At 40.0% G+C, this 20,629-nt stretch overlaps 1 protein-coding gene across 9 annotated transcripts in view; it reads right to left on the reverse strand.

Annotated features, from left to right (window-relative positions):
• TTN (titin) overlaps positions 1-20,629 on the reverse strand; it is a 242,512-nt gene that overhangs the window by 1,323 nt on the left and 220,560 nt on the right. For all 9 annotated transcript variants that reach the window (XM_062578197.1, XM_062578204.1, XM_062578203.1 and 6 more), the window contains 24 exons: positions 19,827-20,114; positions 19,441-19,740; positions 17,296-19,362; positions 16,894-17,196; positions 16,508-16,813; positions 16,115-16,405; positions 15,697-15,996; positions 15,295-15,600; positions 14,727-15,032; positions 14,344-14,625; positions 13,363-13,956; positions 12,963-13,250; positions 12,545-12,844; positions 11,752-12,054; positions 11,164-11,466; positions 10,460-11,044; positions 10,027-10,332; positions 9,635-9,934; positions 8,825-9,400; positions 8,426-8,731; positions 7,741-8,334; positions 1,673-7,620; positions 1,432-1,585; positions 101-394 (listed from right to left, as the gene is read on the reverse strand). In XM_062578197.1, the coding sequence (XP_062434181.1) occupies positions 101-394; positions 1,432-1,585; positions 1,673-7,620; positions 7,741-8,334; positions 8,426-8,731; positions 8,825-9,400; positions 9,635-9,934; positions 10,027-10,332; positions 10,460-11,044; positions 11,164-11,466; positions 11,752-12,054; positions 12,545-12,844; positions 12,963-13,250; positions 13,363-13,956; positions 14,344-14,625; positions 14,727-15,032; positions 15,295-15,600; positions 15,697-15,996; positions 16,115-16,405; positions 16,508-16,813; positions 16,894-17,196; positions 17,296-19,362; positions 19,441-19,740; positions 19,827-20,114 (15,600 nt within the window). The remainder of the gene's footprint in view (positions 1-100; positions 395-1,431; positions 1,586-1,672; positions 7,621-7,740; positions 8,335-8,425; positions 8,732-8,824; positions 9,401-9,634; positions 9,935-10,026; positions 10,333-10,459; positions 11,045-11,163; positions 11,467-11,751; positions 12,055-12,544; positions 12,845-12,962; positions 13,251-13,362; positions 13,957-14,343; positions 14,626-14,726; positions 15,033-15,294; positions 15,601-15,696; positions 15,997-16,114; positions 16,406-16,507; positions 16,814-16,893; positions 17,197-17,295; positions 19,363-19,440; positions 19,741-19,826; positions 20,115-20,629) is intronic.

A 20,629-nucleotide genomic window follows, 5' to 3' on the forward strand; every position in this document is an offset into this window, starting at 1 on the left:
GTGTGCTTTCACTAAGATCTTTTGCCATGCAGCAGGGTTACTCTAAGGACTACTTCAGGATATTTGAGAAACTAACTCTACCAGTAATTATATTGCTCACCTCTCAGACCTGATTTAAGCATTTTACTAGTTGCACTCTCCAGTTGAGTCATACTAGATTTCCCCATAATACTGCTGGAGCTCATCTCTACAAAGGATTCTTTCATGGAGGACATGCTTTTGGCAGACATGCTTGCAAATTTCATTTCAGTCATGCTGCTACTGCTGAAACTGCTGAATGAAGCCTCTTGTTTAGAAGAAGCCATTTGAAGGGACTGAGAAGAAAAACTTTCCTGCATGCTTGCATCGCCACTTGTCTTCAATACTACCTCTTTTGGAGGTTCTTCAATTAGAGCTGTGGAACATCGCAAACATAGAAGGAAAAACCAATAACAACACATTAACTAAGGAAGTCATGCAGTTCTATATGGTTAACTGTAAAGAAATGAAGAGACGGCAAAGGTTTGCTTTCAATGGAAAACTGCAGTGAAGCATAAAATTGCTTCCAACCATTTGTTCAAGATGTCCAAATCACTAACAATAATTTATGAAAGAAGTAGGAAATGGAACTGTTATTAGTGAGTGAATGACATGTATGAGCTTGAAGGAAAAACATATTTAAGAAGCTCATTTAAATGTCTTGCTCTTCCCTCAGTATCTGACTGCCACTGTGATTTGAAACAAGTCATGAGAAAGCATTTCCTATTAGAACCATTACTTAAAATTACACATTGAGAAATCTCATATGTGTGTGTTCAGTTCATAGTTGTGGAAGCTGTGAAACATTTCCAGGTTCTTATAAACATGGTACTGGAAACTCGCGCTGATTTGTTCTGTAGCTATCTAAGGGAGCAGAAGCCATCAATCACTGCAGCTTTCCTTTAAACATAAGCATACACATATAAAAGCAAACATAGCAACCCCTTGGTGCTGGGAACTGATGTACGCCCAATAACGTTCTAAACTCAGTTTAGTTACGGTTAAGTTACTTCAACAGTTTTTAACTCTAGAATTACTTTTTTTTTTTTTTTTTATTTATTTATTTATTTTTTTTTTTTTTTTGGTTACTGGAACAGATCATTTTAGTAATTGAGGAAAGAGTTATCACCAGCACCAAAGGCTTAATAGCAGGCTCACCCTAGAAGGAATTTTCATAGCCTTCTGTTAACACTCACTGTGAAGGACTATATATGCTTTTTGTATAGGTGTTACGAGGATTTCTAATGCTGTTTATTTTTAATTCTTCTTTAGATACAAGAGAATGTAAACTTGGTCAAAATACATAAATCAACAACATATTACCAGTGGATTTTATCGTTAGCCATTCTACTAAACACACCACAGCAGAGAGTCCTGATTAGTCCAAACACAAGACCCAGAGAACAAACTTACGGAGTATAGTCAAGGATGCTGTAGCAGAACACTGCCCATGATAATTTTTAGCTTTGACTGTGTATTTTCCAGTATCACTCACTGCAGCATTTCGAATCTCAAGAGAATATATGTTTTTGGAGCGAGTTACTCTGATGTGAGATGAAACAGCAATCTGAAGAAGGGGGGGAAAAAAAAAAACTTTCATTACAATCAGTTTTATCAAGAATTCCAGTTTTCCAGTATATTAGGTAATACTTACAGGTTGATTATTCTTAAACCACTCAATTTCAGGAGAAGGATCCCCAGAGACTTCACAGGTGAGCAATACATCTTGTCCTTCATTGACATTTTGAGACTTAGGTTGCATGATAAATGCTGGTTCATTGGAGCGTTCTTTAGAAAAGGTTAGATCGTACTGGCATTTAATAATGCCTTCATCAGTTTTACCTTCACAGGTGAGTATACCTTCATCTTTATGACTGGGTTTTTTGATAGTTAGAGTGTGATCACTTCCAGAAACACCGTATCTGTAATCATCTGAATTTCTTAACTCCATTCCATTCAGCACCCATCTCACTTCAGAGGCACCAGGAATGCTGGCTTTCAAGGTAGCTTTCTGCCCTTCAGACAGTGTCATTTTAGTTGAAGAAGCTTTAATTTCTGCCTTTAGTTGTTTGACATCTTCAGTAACAAGTGACTTCTTAATGACTTCTTGAACTGCTGCTTTTTCTTCAGTTGCCACTGCTGCTTTCTTCTGGGTAGAAACTGTAAGTGCCTCAGCCTCTTTCTGAACTGATTTATGAGTTTCAGATACACCTCTTACCTGGGAATGGATATTTTTAAATACTTGGCCAGTAAACTGGAAGTTAGTTTTTGAAATACCTCCTTCCCCGATAATTTCACAGGTGTATTCTCCTTTGTCAGATTCTGTGAGCTCATGGATTTTGAGTTCATAGGTGCCATCAGCTGCATAATGAAACTTGAAATGATTGTCTTCTTTCAGTTTTTTGCCATCTTTGTACCAAGCCACTTCTCTGACGCTTAAAACACTGCTTTCAACTGCACAGGATAACTTTACCTTATCTCCAAGAGTTTCTGCTTTCAGCTGCTGTTTTATCTTGGGGGGAGAAGCAGTTGGTAATTTTACTTTCTCTGTTGGTACTGTTTTGTCTCCAGGTGGTGACTTTGCTTTTGGAGGAATGCTGGTGGGTTCAGGAGATTTCACTCGTTTAGGAGACTTAACTGGCTCTGGAGACTTTACACGAGGCTCAGGAGATTTGATTCTTGGAGGTGACATAATTGTTTTTTCAGGAATTTTTGTTCTTTGAATGGTCAAAGTGAAGTGTGCTTCCTGTCGTCCTTCAGAATTTTCTACCACAACAGTGTAACTTCCTTCATCTGACATCTGGACTAAAGAAATTTCAAAGGTAGACTTGTACTGTGTTCGTATTACTTGGAAGCGCCTTGAAGAAACAATAGGTTGACCCGCACGGAGCCATGTTATTACTGGTGTTGGTTCGCCATCCACGTCACAGTAAAATCTTGCAGTCTCCCCTTCAGAAACTGTGATTGACCGTGGTTTTGTGAGGATTGTTGCTGGCAAAGTGCTTTTAAATGCCTTGCGTACAGTCCTCTCTTCCAATGATTTTTCTTCAGCTGCAGTTATTTTCTCTTCAGAAGCAGCATAATGTTCATAGGATAAAAGTGATTCTCTTGTTGCTGACATCTCTGATTTGACCTCTCTTACTGAGGAACTTGCTTCTGTAGCAGATGCTTTCTTAAATGAGGAAACTGCGTATGCCTCTGTTTTTGTCAAATCAGGTAAAATTGATCTTGGTACTTCTTCATCTCGGCGCTGAGAAGAGTAAGTAGTGTAATCTCCTCCTGTAACATCTAATGTTGCATAATCAGAACATTCCCCTTTGTAGTTTGTACACACAGCCCGGTATGTTCCACTGTCATCAATATGGCAGTCAAGAATCTCCAGAGTTAATACACCACTGGTATTAGTAAAATGTATCTTACTGCTCTCCTGGATTTCAATACCATTATGGTACCACTTCACTTCAGCAGTTGGCTTTGACTGGACATTTAGAATGAACCTAGTATTATGGCCACATGGCACCCGGTGTGAGCGCATTCTCAGGGTGATGCGAGGTGCATGGTCAAGGGTAAAAGGCTGTTGAGTCAGAACTTCGTATTTCCTTTCCATAGTTTTCTGAGTTTTCAAAGCAGATTTCATGGACTCATATCTAGAAAATATATCAAATCTCGCCATCCTCTCAAACCGAGAGAGTGATCTTTCACTGGAAACTGGGCTAGGTGAACGTGGTCGAGTTCTCTCTGGTGTTGGGGATCTTCTCTCAGTTTCTTCAGGAGGCCGTGACCGAGGTCGAATTAATTCAGATACTGGGCGCATCAGCTCAATGTAAGTTGGAGAAAGAGATCTTCTTCTCCTTAGTAATCTAGAGGGAGGTGAAAATTCCCTGTGGACATGTTGCACCATTTCTATCTCCTCTTCTTCTTCTGATGTGATCTCCGTTATTTCTCTTTCCCTCCTTCTCCTAAGTCTGCTCTTCTCCTCCTCTGCCATATATTCAAGCTCACTCCTGTATTCAGAGAGTCGTTGAGCAGTGCCAACTGGACGGAGCAATTCTTCATCTTCTCTTTCATCTATTATTCTTTGCTTTTGTTTTGGTGGCCTGTAGGCAGCCCTGTCATGGCGTTGACGAAGCTCTGCATAGCTTGCACTGGTTTCAGCTTTAATTGGGATGTGATACCTTGAATACCTCATCTCTCTTTTTCTGTCCTCCTCCGAACTGACCTGTGTTCCTTCACTAGAATACCGAAGTGCAGACAGTTCAAAGCGTGGGGGGCTTCTACTTGGAGGGGAGGCAGAAAAGCCTAACTCAAGCTCTTCTTCAAGGCGTAGTCTTTCCTCTTCAGTTCTCTTCATGGCTAGATAGTCATCAATAGGCAGGAGTAACTCTTCATCAGACAAGTCACCAAGTGATCGTCTTCTTGGTCTGTAGTAAAACTCATAATCTGGTGATGGAGTACGCCGGCGTGCTGGTCTCACAGTTTCAAGATCATCTTGTGTTAGCTTTGGTATGCGCCACTTAGGCTTATATTGATCAGTAATGCGCGGCAATGGCATCACGTAGAATTGCTCCCACCTAGAAAGGCGTATGCGTTTCTGACGTTTCTGAACAATTCTCTCAAGTTTTCCTGGCATTTCATACTGGTCTCGCAGTCTCTTGTACCACTTCATATCTGACAGAGGCACAAAATGTTTAATGTTCTGATCTTCCTCAAGAGTAGTACGCACATGTTTGCGAGGCTCTGGGACTTCATATGGCATACGAAGTCTCCTTTCTTCCTTCTTTTCTTCTTTCTTTATCTCATATTCACCTTTGACAGTCTTGGTGCTAACAGCTGGTTTATACAATATAGCAGCTTCTCTGAGAGCCTCTTGAGCAGTCTGTGTCAATGGAATGGCTTCAGACCCAGAAAGGATTTCTGCCATTCTTAGGGTCTTGTCAATTTGTCTTTGTACATGTTTCTCCCGTTCTTCTTCTGTCTTGTACTCACGCTTGACATATTTCAAGCGTTCAACTTTAAGATAAGCCTGACAGCTTGTAGATCCAGCACTGTTTGTAGCAGTGACTCTGTAATACCCACTGTCTTCTGGTAAAGTATCCCTGATGTGTAAAGCATAGTAATCTAAACCTTCATGAATTATATCAAAGTTAGGGCCAAAGGTTAGAGGCTGGCCATCTTTCTCCCATTTCAGTGTTGGTTTTGGTACACCAGACACTCTGATCTCAAAACTGACATTTTGGCCTTCTTGACATTCTGCATTTGCCAGCAGTCTTTTAAACATTGGCCTTAGTGTGGCATCTGCTGGAGGTGGATGTGAAATCACTGTCAGCTTAGCTTTGCAGCTGTCTTCTCCATATTTATTGCGTGCCACAATACTATATTCAGCATCATCCTCTTCAGTGACGTTATTGATGATGAGTTGGTAAAGACCCTTGTCTGATTCAAAAGTATACTTTCTATCGTCATCACCAGGTTTGATTTTCTGGCCTGATTTGAACCATGTTAAACGAGGTTCTGGGTGGACTGTTATAGTTACTCCAAACCTGACATTTTCTCCAACATATGCAGTGCGATTATACAAAGGCAGAGTAAATTCTGGTGGACGTTCTAGTAGTCTCATAGTATCAACTCGGCGTTTCACTTTCCTAACAGTTCTACATCTGTAGTACTCAGAAATTTCTCTCACACCTTTAACAAAAAGTTCAGCGTAAGAGCTGTCTTCACCATAGTCATTTACTACCTTGCATCTGTAGGTACCATCATCTGATTTAGAAACATCTTTAACATATATGGTTGCCACACCTTCTTCATATTTGATTTCATATTTCTCGCTGCTCTCTAATTGCCTCATACCAAAGTACCAGGTGACTTGTGTGGACTGATCATAGTTTTCAATCTTACACACATATTTGGCATGCCCTCCTTCTTCTACTACAGTATGCATTATCTGCCCAGCAATGGGCCCAATGTCAATTGGTGCAACTTTAACTTTAGCCACTGTTACCCCTTTCTGAGATCTAATTGCACCTCCACAGGCAATGCGGGCTGCTGACACTACTGTGTTCCATTCCTTCTTTACTAAAGTCTGGTAGTAACGTCTGTGTCTTAATGTCTTGATGACTTTAGTGCTGGTCTTTTCGGTCTTCTGTTTCAGCCATGTGTGGTTAAGTGCTTCAGCAGCTGTCATCCGAGCTTTTCTTTCCTTCACTAGTAGGCGATCAATGAAGTCCATGGCCTCAATGCTTATGTCTTTGAATGCTTCATCCTCAAAGTTGTATTCAGCATTTAGAATATTTTCAATAACCTGTTGGTTTGTTTCAGCAATGAAAGGATTGATACCACTGAGGAGTATATATGCTAGAGCACCAACTGACCACATGTCAGTAGCTGTGCTGACCAAATCATGATGATGTACTTCAGGCCCATAATATTCAGGAGAAGTGAACTGGAGTCTAAAGCTGTCTCCAGGCTTCAGCTGTCTGGCTTGACCAAATTCAATGATTTTAACTACTGAGCTTCTTCTTGTGAAGTAAATAATATTGTCTGGTCTAATATCAAAATGTCCAATGCTGTGACGATGTAAAAATTCTAGTGCATTACACACCTGGCGTATGTAACTTACTATTTCCCTTTCATTCAGTTCGAATGAAGCTGTGCTGATTCTTTCAAAGATGTCAACTCCAGATACGAACTCAAAGATCATGACCAATTCTTCTAGACTTTCAAATGATTCATGAAGATACAGGATATTTCGGTGCCTAGCAATGTTTAGAATGGAAATTTCTTTCTTTACTAAAACTTGGTCAGCACCCTTTACTTTGACAAACTTGGCTAGGAAAGTCTTTTTGGAAACTGCTTCAACACAGCGGTGCGCAATTCCAAACTGCCCACGTCCAAGCTCTTCTGCAATCATGTATTTGTCATAGAGCTCCTTTGTAGAATAGTGAGCTGCTTTAGCTGTTGTGACTTCTCTGGTCTCATCAACTTCTTCATCGTAGTTCATTACTCTGGTCTTATCTTCCTTTGTTATAATTGGTTCGGTAGGTTCAGAAGGCTGGCTTTGTCCAAATTTGTTTTCTGCAATTACACGGAACTGGTAGGTGGTCTTGCCAAATAGATTCACGACTGTGTACCGTGTATCACGAGCTTGTGCAACACGAATCCATCTCTCTGCTGTTGTGGCACGTTTCTCAATAATGTAGTTTATGATTCTGCTTCCACCATCAGTAGCTGGTTCATTCCAGGTTAAGTTGACTGAATCCCTTGAAATGTCAGTTACCTTCAGTCCTCTTGGTGGATCAGGCACATCAGCCACATCTAATTCAACTGTTTTTTGATCAATGCCAAATCTGTTTTTAGCACAAACAATGTAAAAACCTGCATCCTTTCTGTCAACACCATTTGGGAAAACAAGAGAGGTGAATGAGCGTGTAACAATGACTTGGTAGTGTCCATTAGTATCGATAAGGTCTTGTCCCTTCTGCCATGTGATCACTGGGTGAGGCTTGCCACTGAATGGAATCTTGATGCTCACTACTTCCCCTCGGAGGGCATGAACAGCTCCCATGCCTTCCAGGTTTTTGGGCAAGTGAATCTTTGCAGGAACTGGAATAGAAAGAGAAAGAATAAAAACATCAGTAAAACAATACCTGAGAAGAGCATCAGTAGCATAACTATTCAAAACTTGAAAAGAATTTGTTGTAGGCATCAAGATCCTTTATTCACCTTCAACCTCCAAAGAGGCAGTGCCAGACACGGATCCTCCCTGGTTGGTGGCTCTAACTTGATATACCGTGGCATCATCATCTGTTACGTTTGTGATGATCAGCTGGTGATACCCACCCTTGAATTCTTGTATCTTGAACTTTTCACCATCCGGCATGATTTCTTTACCTTGTCTGTACCACTTAACAATAGGCTTAGGATGACCAGTGACTTTGCAGACAAATGTGGCATTAGCCTGAAATTTCACATTCAAATTTCTTAGCTCTTCTTTGAAATGTGGAGCTTGAATTGGCACATCAGATTTTGGAATGACTGGTTGTGATACTTCACTCCATTCACTTTCACCACCTAGATTTTCACATTTTACACGGAACTCATATTCAAGACCTTCAATAAGATCTTTCACGGAGTAGACAGTTTCACGAATTTCATCTGTTGTTACTGAAATCCACTTGTTTTGTTTTTTCTCACACTTCTCAAGATAATAGGTTCTAATCTTTGCACCTCCATCACTGGCAGGTGGTTTCCATGAGACAACACAAGAGTCCTTTGTTACAGCGCTTGCTACCGGCTGACCAGGTTTTCCTGGTTTCTCTGTAAAGAATAAAAAGATTCAAAATTTCAAACATACTTGCCTTAGTAATTATGCGAGTATAGAGAAATGAATAGTCTGGTGTCTGCTTACCAAATGGAGGCTTCATAACAACAATTGATGAAACCTCTAGTGCTTCACTAATGCCATATGTATTCTGAGCAGAAACACGGAAGTAATAGCCTGCATTTTCAGTTAGGTTAACAATTCTACAGGTTGTGCCTGAAATGCTTGAAGATACAAGTTGCCATTCTGTTCCTTCCTTGGCTTCACGTTTCTCTATAACGTAATTTGTTATCATAGAACCTCCATCGTCTTCTGGTGGTTTCCAGCTAATTACCACAGAGTTCTTCAATATAGACTCTATGACAATTGGCCCTACTGGTTTATCTGGTTTATCTGTTAAAAAGAAAAAAAATACATTTTTAGTTCTTTCGATAGTAAATATTTCAGAAAATATTCCACAAAGATACTAAAAATAAAATCACTTACCTTGTATTTCCACATTAAGTACAGTGTCAACTGTTCCAAATATGTTACTGAGTTGCACTTTGTACTTCCCAGCATGAGTCTTGTGCTGGACATTCTTAATAGCAAGGTGAGTGTAATGCTCTGTGTTCTCAATAGTAACAGTTTCTGATCCTCTCAAAGGTTTGTTGGCATGGAACCAAGTTATTGCTGGCACTGGTCTGCCGATATACACAACATGAAGGCGAAGGGTGCCACCTGCACCTGCATAGTATTTCTCTTTCAGTGGGAAGCCAGGGTGGAACTGAGGAGGGGCCTGCAAAAATAACTTGCCACTCGTTTCAATTTCTCCAACTTCATTGGTAGCTATACAAGTATATAGCCCTTCATCCTCTTGTTCATCTGTTAATACTGTCAGCGTATGATTGCGTCCATCAGATGACATTTTGTATTTTCGGCTTTGCACCAGTTCTTTGCCAAAGCGATACCATTTAATATCAGGAAGAGGTCTCCCAACAATTTGACATGTCAATTGGGCTGCTTCACCCAGTTTAGTTGTAACATCCTGCATTTCTTTTCTTATGGCTGGTGCTTCTCCAGCTGTGACAAAAAGAGAGGTAAAAATATTGGAGATAATTACTATGAAATTTTCCTTGATCACTATATTACTGGTATTTAATCTTCATTTATACTTATGGCTCTTATACCTGCAGGATTATGTTTTACGACAGTAATGTTAAAAAATAACATGTAAGGCAAACAGCATTTTAAGTGCAGCACCACAGTTTATAACATCTAAAATTACAAGAAGTATTACAATATATTTGTGCTTACATGTTAGCTTAGTTTTCACTGCCATAGCAGTCCTTCGAGGTCTGCTGAGGCCAGTCTGATTTTCTGCAAAAACACGGAATTCATATTCTGTAGCTTCTAATAAACCTCCTACTGTAAACTGCCTGTCCTTGATACGTTCTTTATTGCATTTCTTCCAGGTGCTTTCTCCAGACTGGCGATACTCAACCCAGTAGCCAAGGATCTCTTTGCCACCATCGCTTTCAGGTCGCTCCCATTCTAAGGTAATGCTGTCCTTAAACACAGAGGTGATCTCAATTTCTCCAGGCTGGCTTGGCTTGTCTGAAAATTATAATATTTACAGAAGTTAAATTTCTCTCCCAATGTCACTAAATTGTTCTTCAGAAGATCTGTTAATGCAAATATTTTCTTACCAAATGGATCCTTGCATACAACTGGTTCAGAAGCAGGGCTTGCTTCACTTTCACCAATGTCATTTTGAGCAATGATACGGAATTGATATTCAGCATCTGGAACAAGTCCTGTGACTGTGTACATGGTAGTGGTGATATGAGTCTTGTTATGCCGGACCCATTTCTCTGTAGATGTCTCTTTACGTTCAATGTAGTAACCAGTTACACGAGACCCACCATCATCTTTAGGTCTGGACCAGGATAAGTTAACAGAACTCTTTGTGACATCAAGCACTTCAGGTGGGTTATTTGGAGGCTCTGGAGGATCTGTTGATAATGATAATAATAATAATAATAATAGTAATAATAACCACACAGCATATTTGCACATTTAGAACTATAGTGTAGTAGTTAAACAGGGTATTTATTTTACCGAACCTAAATGGAAACTTACTTAGAGGTGTTTTTGGTATGGCAGGTTCTTCAGATTTGAGAGATTTGCTAATACCAAAGTGATTTTCTGCAGAAACACGGAAGTGATATTCCACATTTTCTTTGAGGCCCTTCACCACTAATGATGTCCCTTTCACTCTAGAGTCAACAGTGTACCAGGCAGTCTTCGGTACTTCTCGTCTCTCGACAATATAACCTAGAATATCTGCACCACCATCATCTGTAGGAGGTCTCCAGCTTACTCTGACAGAGCGAGCTTGTATGTCATCATACTCAAGTGGTCCTTCTGGTGGATTTGGAATGCCAATCACTCTGACTTTAATATACGCAGCTTTTTTGCCACACTTGTTTTCGAGTGCCAAGTCGTAGGTGCCAGAATCTTCTCTTTCTGCATCTTTGATCACAAGTTCTGTGTGAGTGTCAGAAGTTGCAATCATGGCCCTCTTGCTGATGTCATGTCCTTCTTTTGTCCATTTGCATATTGGGATGGGCTTGCCCTTAATTGGTATTGTAAGCCTGATAACTCCACCTTGTCTCACCATAAGACCTTCTCGGTATTTTTCATCAAGTTCATAGTCAGGATATTCTGTAAACAAAACGAACATGTCATGCTCTCTCTATTTTACAGATGGTATCATAGCTTCTTTAGGCAAAATATTTCTTTAGGACAACTTTCAATAAGAATTAAGATTTCAAATGTCTTACCAAGCATTTCTGTTATTTTGACTGTTCCTGGCACTTCAGCAGGTTCTCCTGGCCCACCAGCATTGCAGGCTAACACGCGGAATCTGTACTCTGCACCCTGGGGGAGATGTGTCAAGGTGTATTCACGAATCTTGGTTGGAGTAGTATTGCATTTGGTCCATTCAAATTGATCAACCTTCTGCATTTCAATTAAATAGCCAGTAACTTTAGAACCACCTTCATCTTCTGGCGGACTCCAGGCCAGGGAAACAGATGTTCTTGTAGTATCAGTGACTCTTGGATTCTGAGGTTTACCTGGAGGAGCTGGAAGAGAAGATCAGATAGGATGGCAGGGTCTTTTTGTGAATATTTAATAGGTGTAACAACTGCTAACTTGCAACATACAATCTATCAATGTAGTGTTTGTACGGGAAAGCTTAAGAACAAAAGATTTTCAGTAGCATTTTACTTAGTTTTCTTCAGTCAGAATCTCCTCTGCTATTCATCAACATATCCAGATAAAGTTTTCAAATAGTTAAAAAGAGTAACTTTTATTAGTAGCATTCCCTTCTGCCATAAAATGCTCCATCTATATAGGCAATTACTTACCAATTGGATCTCTGGCAACAACAGACTTGGAAGGACGGCTGGGTTTCCCAGCACCTCTGGCATTGATTGCTGTAACCCGGTGTTCATATTCTAATCCTTCAACCAATCCAGTGGAACGGTAACGAGTCATAGTGACTGGAACTTTATTTACACGTATCCATCTATCTGCTCTAACTTCTTTGCGTTCCACAATATAGCCAGATATCTGAGAGTTACCATCATCTTCTGGAGGATACCAAGTTAATGTCATGCCATCTCGAGAGACATCAAACACTTCTGGAGTGCCAGGAGGACCGGGAATACCTATAAAAACAAAACACAGAATTAGGGAAGAAAGTATCTAATGAATCTACACATTAGTAGTATGCAACAAATTGTGAATTACAAAGACAATAGTATTAACACCCTATCAAACAATTTTTATCAGCAGCTATCAAAATACTTTACAAACTAGGTCAGTGAAATTATTCCTGTTCTTGTAATGAGAAGAACAGTTTTTCAAGGCTTGTGGTAGATCTGGGCATAAAATCCACGTTCACAGAGTTCCAGACTGGGTCTATGCAGTGCATCTATAATACCTATACAGAGCAATATGTTTAGGTTTAGGGATGGCATTTTTCTCTAGAAGTATAGCAAGACTACTATGCATCATAATGCATCACATTATTTGGTGAAAGAAGATAATAAAGTCTAGAAAAGCTTATCTGTATGTGTGTATATTGTAAATTGTTTTTTATACAGAAATTAGCAAAAAGAGAATAGAGTTAGAGAATCAGGAAAAATTCAGACTTACGAATTTTGCTTCTGCATTCTATAATCTCAGACTGCAGGTAAGATCCAATTCCAAAGCGATTTGTAGCAGCTACACGGAAGACATATTCAGCACCTTCAACAAGCCTCGTGAACTTAAACATTGTCCTGGTTACTGATTCTGAAACTGGTAGCCATCCAGGACGGTGAGCATCACGCTGTTCTACCACATAGCCACTAAGTGCAGCCCCACCATCCAGCTCAGGTGGCTCCCAGGAGATGGTTACATAATTTGAATCAATTTCATCAATTCGGATAGGTCCAACAGGTGGTCCAGGTTTGTCTAGGAGGAAGGAAATTAAAACCCAACAAATTAATGCTGAGAAAAGGAATCATAGTGCTGATGTGACAAAGTTCATGATGGAGAAAGATCACGAACAACTATCCTAATAAATACTTACCAAGGATTATAACCTTTATTGTATCAGTAACTGTTCCAGTTGTGTTCTTCAGTTCAAGTGTATACTCCCCAGTGTCATGTATGGTGGTCTCACGCACAGTTAATTTAGCCATTTTGGCAACAGTCTCCATTTTGATGCGTTCTGATTCTTTTAGTTTAGAACCAGCAAAGAACCAAGATGCGGCTGGAGGTGGTCGCCCCTCAATTGGAATAGCTAACTCAATCGGCCTGCCAGCAGGTATATGAATTGTCTTCTGAGGTATTCCAGCAAGGTCGATTGTTGGTAATACTATGAAAAGAAAAGCACTGGTATTTTAAATATCTGTTTTATAAATATCACATTCATTTGTTGTAATCCTCCCCCCCCCCCCCCTTTTTTTTTAACAAAGAAAGATACCTACCTTTTCGGTCTTGTACTGTCACTGCTGTGACAATCTCTCGTGGTTCTGATACACCCTTCTGATTCTGTGCTCTGACTCTGAACAAGTACTGTTCACCTTCATTGAGAGAGATAATTGTGTGTTCATAGACAGTAGACTTCAGTGTCACTACTTTCAACCACCTTTCTGTTCCAGCTTTGCTGGCCTCAATAACATAGCCAGTCAATCTGCTGCCACCATCATGTGGTGGCTTCTCCCATGCAAGAGTAACAGTTGATTTAGTGGTGTCCACCACTTCAAGTTTCTGGGGTACCATGGGAACATCAGATACTAGTACTGCATCAGATGTTTCACAAGCTTCACCAATGCCATAAATATTTTCTGGCAGTACTCTGAAGTAATATAGAGCTCCTTCTAGAAGCCCAGTAACTCTATAAAATGTCTTGCTGCATTTAGTGGTGACAGTCTTGTAAGCTCTCATGGAAGCTTCACGTTTCTCAATTATGTAATTGTTGACTGGGGCTCCACCATCAATGGTTGGAATATCCCAAGTAAGTATCACAGAATCTTTTGATACTTCCTTAATTCTCACAGCAGCTGGTGGACCAGGTGTATCTAAAAAAAAAAAAAAAAAAAAAAAAAAAAAAAAAAAAAAAAAAACCAGAAATGATTATTTTTTCTTTTGCTCATATTTCTTCTCTTGGTCAGTGACTACATTCTGCATAAAAAAACCCCCCACCATTGTGTTTGACTTTCATAGACTAGGATAGCTTTAGAAATTTTATACTTTGCTCTGTTTTAGTTTGTTTTTCTTCCATCCCAAGCATTGCAAACATTGTCATGTTATTTAAGAAATAAAAAGTTATTTAACTTTATTTCTAAGTTACAGTTTCTAAACATTAGAAACTATTATTTCTAAAGTTATATAACTTTATTTCTAATTCTTGAGTATCATGCACTATGAGTGATGCAGTACCCATATACAATTGTAGCAGTACTTACCATACACTTTTACAGAAATAGTTGCTGATTTTTTTCCCGATTGATTTTCAGCCTCAATGACGTATTTTCCAGCATCGTACCGATTAACTTTGTCCACAAGAAGCAGAGTGTAGCTGTCTGTAGTATCAATAATAGCTCGACTTACAAGATCAACATCCTGTTTGCTCCATGTAATTACTGGAGTAGGTCTGCCAGACACAGAGACCATTAAGCGCAAGGAACCACCAGCTCTGACTGTAACTGTCTTCTTCAGATCATCAGCAAGCTCAAGCTCAGGTATTTCTGATGAACGGAGTAAGAAACATTAAATGAATTAACCTTTTAATTGTTTTAAAGGAAAATATAATTCTTTCTTTAAAATATGTGTTGAGTTTTTAAATTACCTATTCTTTCCACGGGTTCTATTTCTGCTGATGATTCACTGAATTCACTCATACCATTCACGTTTGTAGCAGCAACTCTGAATTGGTATTTCTGGGATGTTTTAAGACCAGTCACAGTGAACTCAGCATTCCTTAGAGTCGCAGTTGTATGTGGTCGGTACCACTGCTCAGTGCCTTCTTCTTTCATTTCAAGAACATAGCCTAAGATGTCAGCACCACCGTCGTATGTGGGCTTTGACCATGCTAAACTTATGCTATGCTTAGTAGTATCCACAACTCTTGGAGCTGACGGAGGCGCAGGAGTATCTTTGAAACAGAAGCAAATGCATTTCACATTGGTGCAGGGAACATTATACAGTTGAAAAAAGTAATTAAAATTTGTAAACAGCCAATTCCAGCAAATGCACCTGAAATTAACTATAATGCTTTTATTTTAATTTTTCTACAATAAAAGCCAGTTCAGTTAACTTACGTATTCTTTGAGTTATCTTAGTTGAAGTGTCAGCTTGGGTTTATGCTACATTATTATAAATAAATATTAAAGTATATTTTAAATTTGGCAACTTACATGATGGTTCTTTGCATAACATGTATTGCGAAGCTTCACTAGGCTCACTGTTCCCAGCAGCATTCACTGCAGTGACACGGAACTGGTACTGGCTGCCTTCCATAAGACCAGTGACTTTCAGTCTGGTATCATAAATGGTATAATCTCTGTTCACTCGTGTCCAGCGTAGACTTCTCTTTTCACGTTTGTCTACAAGATAGTCCCTAATCTCACTGCCACCATCTGATTCTGGTTTCATCCACTGAATAATGATATGTTCCTTGCCAACGCTCACTTCTTCAGGAGCACCAGGCTGTGATGGGATGGCTGTTGTTTTTTAAAAGTTGAAAAAAAAATCAAATTGTTTATCTCTGACAAATATTTCAAACATTCTGACATGCAACTAAAGGTAGTAACACTCACTGAAAGCATTTCTGGCAATGACAGGTTCTGTTTCAAGTGGAACGCCTGGCCCATATTTGTTGACTGCTCTCACACGGAAGATGTACTCATTATTCTTAATAAGTTTTGTTACCACACATGATAATGTCTGGCACTCAGCCTCAACAATAACCCAGTGAAGTCTGCTGGTTTCACGCCTTTCTACAATGTAATGGGTGACAGGTGCCCCTCCATCTTCCTCAGGAATATTCCATGCCAGTGTGCATTTCTCTTCTGTTACTCTGCTAACTGTGATTTTGCCTGCACATGGACCTGGTGAATCTGGGTAGAGATGAAATAAGTACTGTTATTAGCAGCTAAGGAAAAGCTTCTAACTCTTGTTTAAAAGAATGAGCTTTTTAGTATATTAAATGTAATTATTTAATCATGGAATACATACCAAGGACTTTCACAAGAACAGAAATTTGTTTTGTCCCACTGGCATTTTTAACTGTTAAGGTGTATTTTCCACTATCACTTCTGTCACAGAACTTGATAATTGCAATGGCTCGTTTGCTGGTGTACTGCAGAGAGATCTTCTCACATAGATCTAATTCTTTGTCACCTTTGGACCAGAAGACTTTTGGTTCTGGTTTTCCACCAATGGCTGCATCAAGAACAAGATCAGATCCAGCCCTAATGGTCACAATTTCTCCCTGCAGTCTGGCATCAAGTTCAGCCTTTGGTGGTGCTGTCATAAGGGAAAAGAGATGATTAAAAATAAATTACATGGCAGGAGTAAAAAACGGAAAACAGATCATGTTTTTAAATGTTTCAAATGAATATTTCTTACAGTATTCATCTTTGCAAATGACAGCACCAGTTGATTCAGATCCTTTGCTCATCACACCAGCAGCATTCTTTGCTAGGACACGGAATTCATACGCTTCACCTTCACTAAGAGCTGTCACAGTAAAAAAGTTTTCTGAGACAATGGTGTAATTGCATTTCAGCCAGCGTCCATCACCAGATTCATTATATGGTTTGCGTTCTATAATATAACCGATAATTTTGCTTCCACCATCATAAAGTGGTGCTGACCAGCTCAGTGACACTGTAGATCTGGTGACATCTGTTACCTCTGGTCTTCCTGGTGGATCTGGAGAAAGAAAATACAAAATGAGGAATGTAGCTCTATTTTATGTTAAATAATAAAACAACTCTAAAAGTAATACTTACCAACTGGATTTTGAGCCACTACAGGTCTGGAAGCTTCACTAGCTTTGCTGACTCCTGCAGCATTTAGGGCATAGGTTCTGAATTGATATTCTAGGCCTTCCACCAATCCTGTGACTTTGTAGTCGCATTCACAGCATGGCACTTTGTTTTCCTTCACCCAAAGGATGGTGTTGCGCTCCTTCTTCTCGACCCAATATCCAATGACTTTGCTGCCACCGTCATGATATGGTTCCTCCCAGCGAATGGCCATGGCAGTTGCAGACACTGAATAGACTTCTGGCCTTGAGGGTGGGCTTGGTGGGACTGTGTGCAAACAGGAGGGAAGGAAAATGTTAGCTAATAGAAATATTTGTGTCGGTCAGAAGGAAAAAGAAAGAACCTTGTAAAATGTGTTTCACGTACCGAATGGATGCTCCGCAACGACTGTTTTTGATTCAAGGGGTTTACTGACACCAAATCTGTTTTCTGAGCTTACTCGGAAACTGTACTCTTGGTATTTCGTGAGATGAGTGACTTTGATCTGTGTACGTTTGACACTGGAATTTACCAGCTGCCATGCTGTTGTGCCAGATTCACGTTTCTCTACAATATAGTTTGTGATGTCACTGCCACCGTTATCTTCAGGTTCGTTCCAGGTCAACACACAGGATTCAGCAGAGACAGATGATATTTCAATGGGGCCAGTGACTGGGCCTGGTCTTCCTATGACTACCACTGTGACAGTAAATGTTTTTATACCAGCAGTGTTTTCAAGTGTCAGATAGTATTTGCCAGAGTCACCTCTCATACTATCCTTAACAGTCAATGTGGTTCGGTCTTTTGTTGTCTTGATGGTCACTCTCTCTGTTTCCTTCAGCCTCATCTCCTCAAGTTTCCAAGTCACTTTTGGAGCCGGGCGTCCACTAATCGGTATATCAATAGTAAAGGTGCTTCCAGCCTTGCAAGTTATAAGCTGTCTGCTTATTTCACTGAGATCTGCTGTTGGTTCAATCTGTGGCTCCTTAATGATAACAGAAGAGAAAGCTTCTCTGGGCTCACTGTAGCCAGCATCATTCTTTGCCTTGACCCGGAACTCATATTCATTGTTCTCCATAAGGCCTTCAACAGTGAAAGTAAGCTGTTTCGTTTGACCAGCTTCAATCCAGTAGTCCGATCCTTTCTGTTTCATCTCAAGAAGGTATCCAGTTACACGGCTACCACCATCATGGTCAGGTTTAAGCCAAGCTAATACTACAGAAGATTTGGTAGTATCAACAATATCTAGCCTCTTAGGTGGAGCAGGTTCTTCGGTGGCTGTGACTGGTTCTGTTAATTCACAGGGTTCACCTACACCATATTCATTTTCTGCTGACACTCGGTAGTAGTATGGCATACCTTCTGCAAGGTCAGTGACCTTAAAGATTTGTCGAGTGCATTTTGAACTCACAACTTGCCAGCTACGACGGCTTGCTTCCCTTTTTTCCACAATGTAGTGATGGATACGTGAACCTCCATCCAAAACAGGAGCATCCCACATTAAAGTAATAGATCCTCGGGTCACATCTTTAAATGTGATGGGACCTGGTGGACCAGGAGTGTCCAAAACCTTGACAGTAAATGCAATAGATTTGCTTCCACTGTTGTTTTCTACGGTAAAGACATACTTGCCAGCGTCATTTCTGTTGCATTCCTCCACAGTCAACGTGCTGAATGAATCAGTTGTTTGAATGTCAGCACGCAAGCTAAGATTTGCATCTGCTTTGGACCACACAGCAGTAGGAACAGGTCGTCCGGAGAAGGCAATGAAAAGACGAATGCTTGCACCTGCTCTGACAATGTGAGTTTGCTTGAAGTTTGCATCAATGTCAATTTCAGGTGCAGAAAGCCTGTCCACCGTTTGGATTGTAGCAGGAACTTCACAGCTTTCTCCTTTGCCGGCACTATTGACAGCACTAACTCTGAATTTATAGTGTTCTCCTGCCTCCAAGTCAACGACAGTATATTTAGTAGCAAGTACAGTCTCTGCATTGACTTTCTGCCATGCTCCTAAGTCAGTTTTGCACATCTCAATGATGTACCCAATTATTTCCGTGCCTCCATCAAAAACTGGTTTGGTCCACTCTAAGCTTACGCTGGTCTTTGATGTATCGGTCACCTTTACAACATTAGGAGCACTTGGTGGGCTGACTGGTTCTCTACATTTAATCAGCTTTGATACGTTACTTGGCGGTCCAACTCCTGCAGCATTTTCAGCCATGACACGGAATTCATACTCATTGCCTTCAATAAGACCAGTTACTCTGTATCTTGTCTCAGCAATAGGCCTCTTACTGGATACTTTAACCCAGCGCATGCTCTTCTTTTCTCTCCTTTCTAGAATATATTCATTTATCTCACTTCCACCATCTGATTTTGGTCTTGCCCATGTGAGTGTGATGCTATCTCCTGTTACATTGGTAGGTTCTGGAGTTCCCGGTGCATCAGGAAGAGCTAAAAAGGGAAAAACATCATTAGAAAAATGAGACGGTAAGTCTACAGTTATTTCTACAGAATGAGGTGGAAACTTACTGTAAGGTATTTGTGCTGTAACTGGATCAGACTCCAATGGTCTGCCAGCACCAAATTTGTTTACTGCAGAGACGCGGAACTGGTACTCGTTGCCTTTGATTAATTTAAGTGCAGTGTAGCTGCAAGCTTCACACTTATCTTCAACTAATGCCCATGCAATCCGGCTGGTTTCACGTTTTTCAATTATGTAGTGGGTAATAGTAGCGCAACCGTCATTAGCTGGAGGCTCCCACCATAATGTCATTTTTTCCCCAGTAATATTTGTGAATCGTATTGGTCCACCAACTTTTCCTGGTGTATCTGCAATATTGAAGGTTCAGAGTTATAATTTGCTGGCACTTAGAATAAAATGCTATTTAAAAACAGCATGATGTTTGGTGCAGTACCTTGTACTCTGAATGTAATATCTTCTCGTTTAGTGCCTGAGGCATTTTTGGCTTCTACTGTGTATACACCACGATGGTCCCGGGTAGCATCTCTAATGAAGATTGTGCTATATCCAATAGCTGTAGTTATTTCTATATTCATCATCTTCTCAATCTCCTTACCATCTTTAAACCATGTCACCTGAGGTATTGGACGACCTTTGATTAGAGCTTTAAGTCTAATGCTCTCTCCAGCTTTGACAGTAAGGCCTTCAAAGTGCTCAGGACCAAATTCAATTGTTGGAGCAACTAAAATAAGAAAATGAAGAAATAAAAATCAGTTCCCACACAGCTAAGTATTTGTTCCTGATACTCTTTTAAAATAATTACATAAGACTGATATACAGAAATCTTTCCCGCAGAAAATGACATTCTCTAAAAAGCAATTTTATATAAGCTATATAATTACTTTTCATGTTAGCACACAATGTATCATACTACAAAGCTGAAAGGCTTCAATATATGCTGCTACACTATGTCAAGCCACCTAAGGCAAATTTTCACTTCTAAATTATTCAGTGTATTAGAATATTACATCATCTATGACTTCTTCCCAGCTTTGCTGCTACGGATTATCCAACACTGATGTAGAGTGTTATGCCTTTCAGCAAAGGTATTTGGAGTCTCTGGTTTCCCTGGTCAGGTTGAAATTACTGTGAGTACCTTCCTGATGTTCACAATCATTAGAAACTTTTTTCTGACTCAAAAAAGGAAAACTACAGGGCTGCTATCCATGATATGCTTGCCAAGCCTCAGAGTATCTG

Source organism: Rhea pennata, chromosome 6, assembly GCF_028389875.1.
Source record: "Rhea pennata isolate bPtePen1 chromosome 6, bPtePen1.pri, whole genome shotgun sequence".
NCBI classification, from domain to species: Eukaryota; Metazoa; Chordata; class Aves; order Rheiformes; family Rheidae; genus Rhea; species Rhea pennata.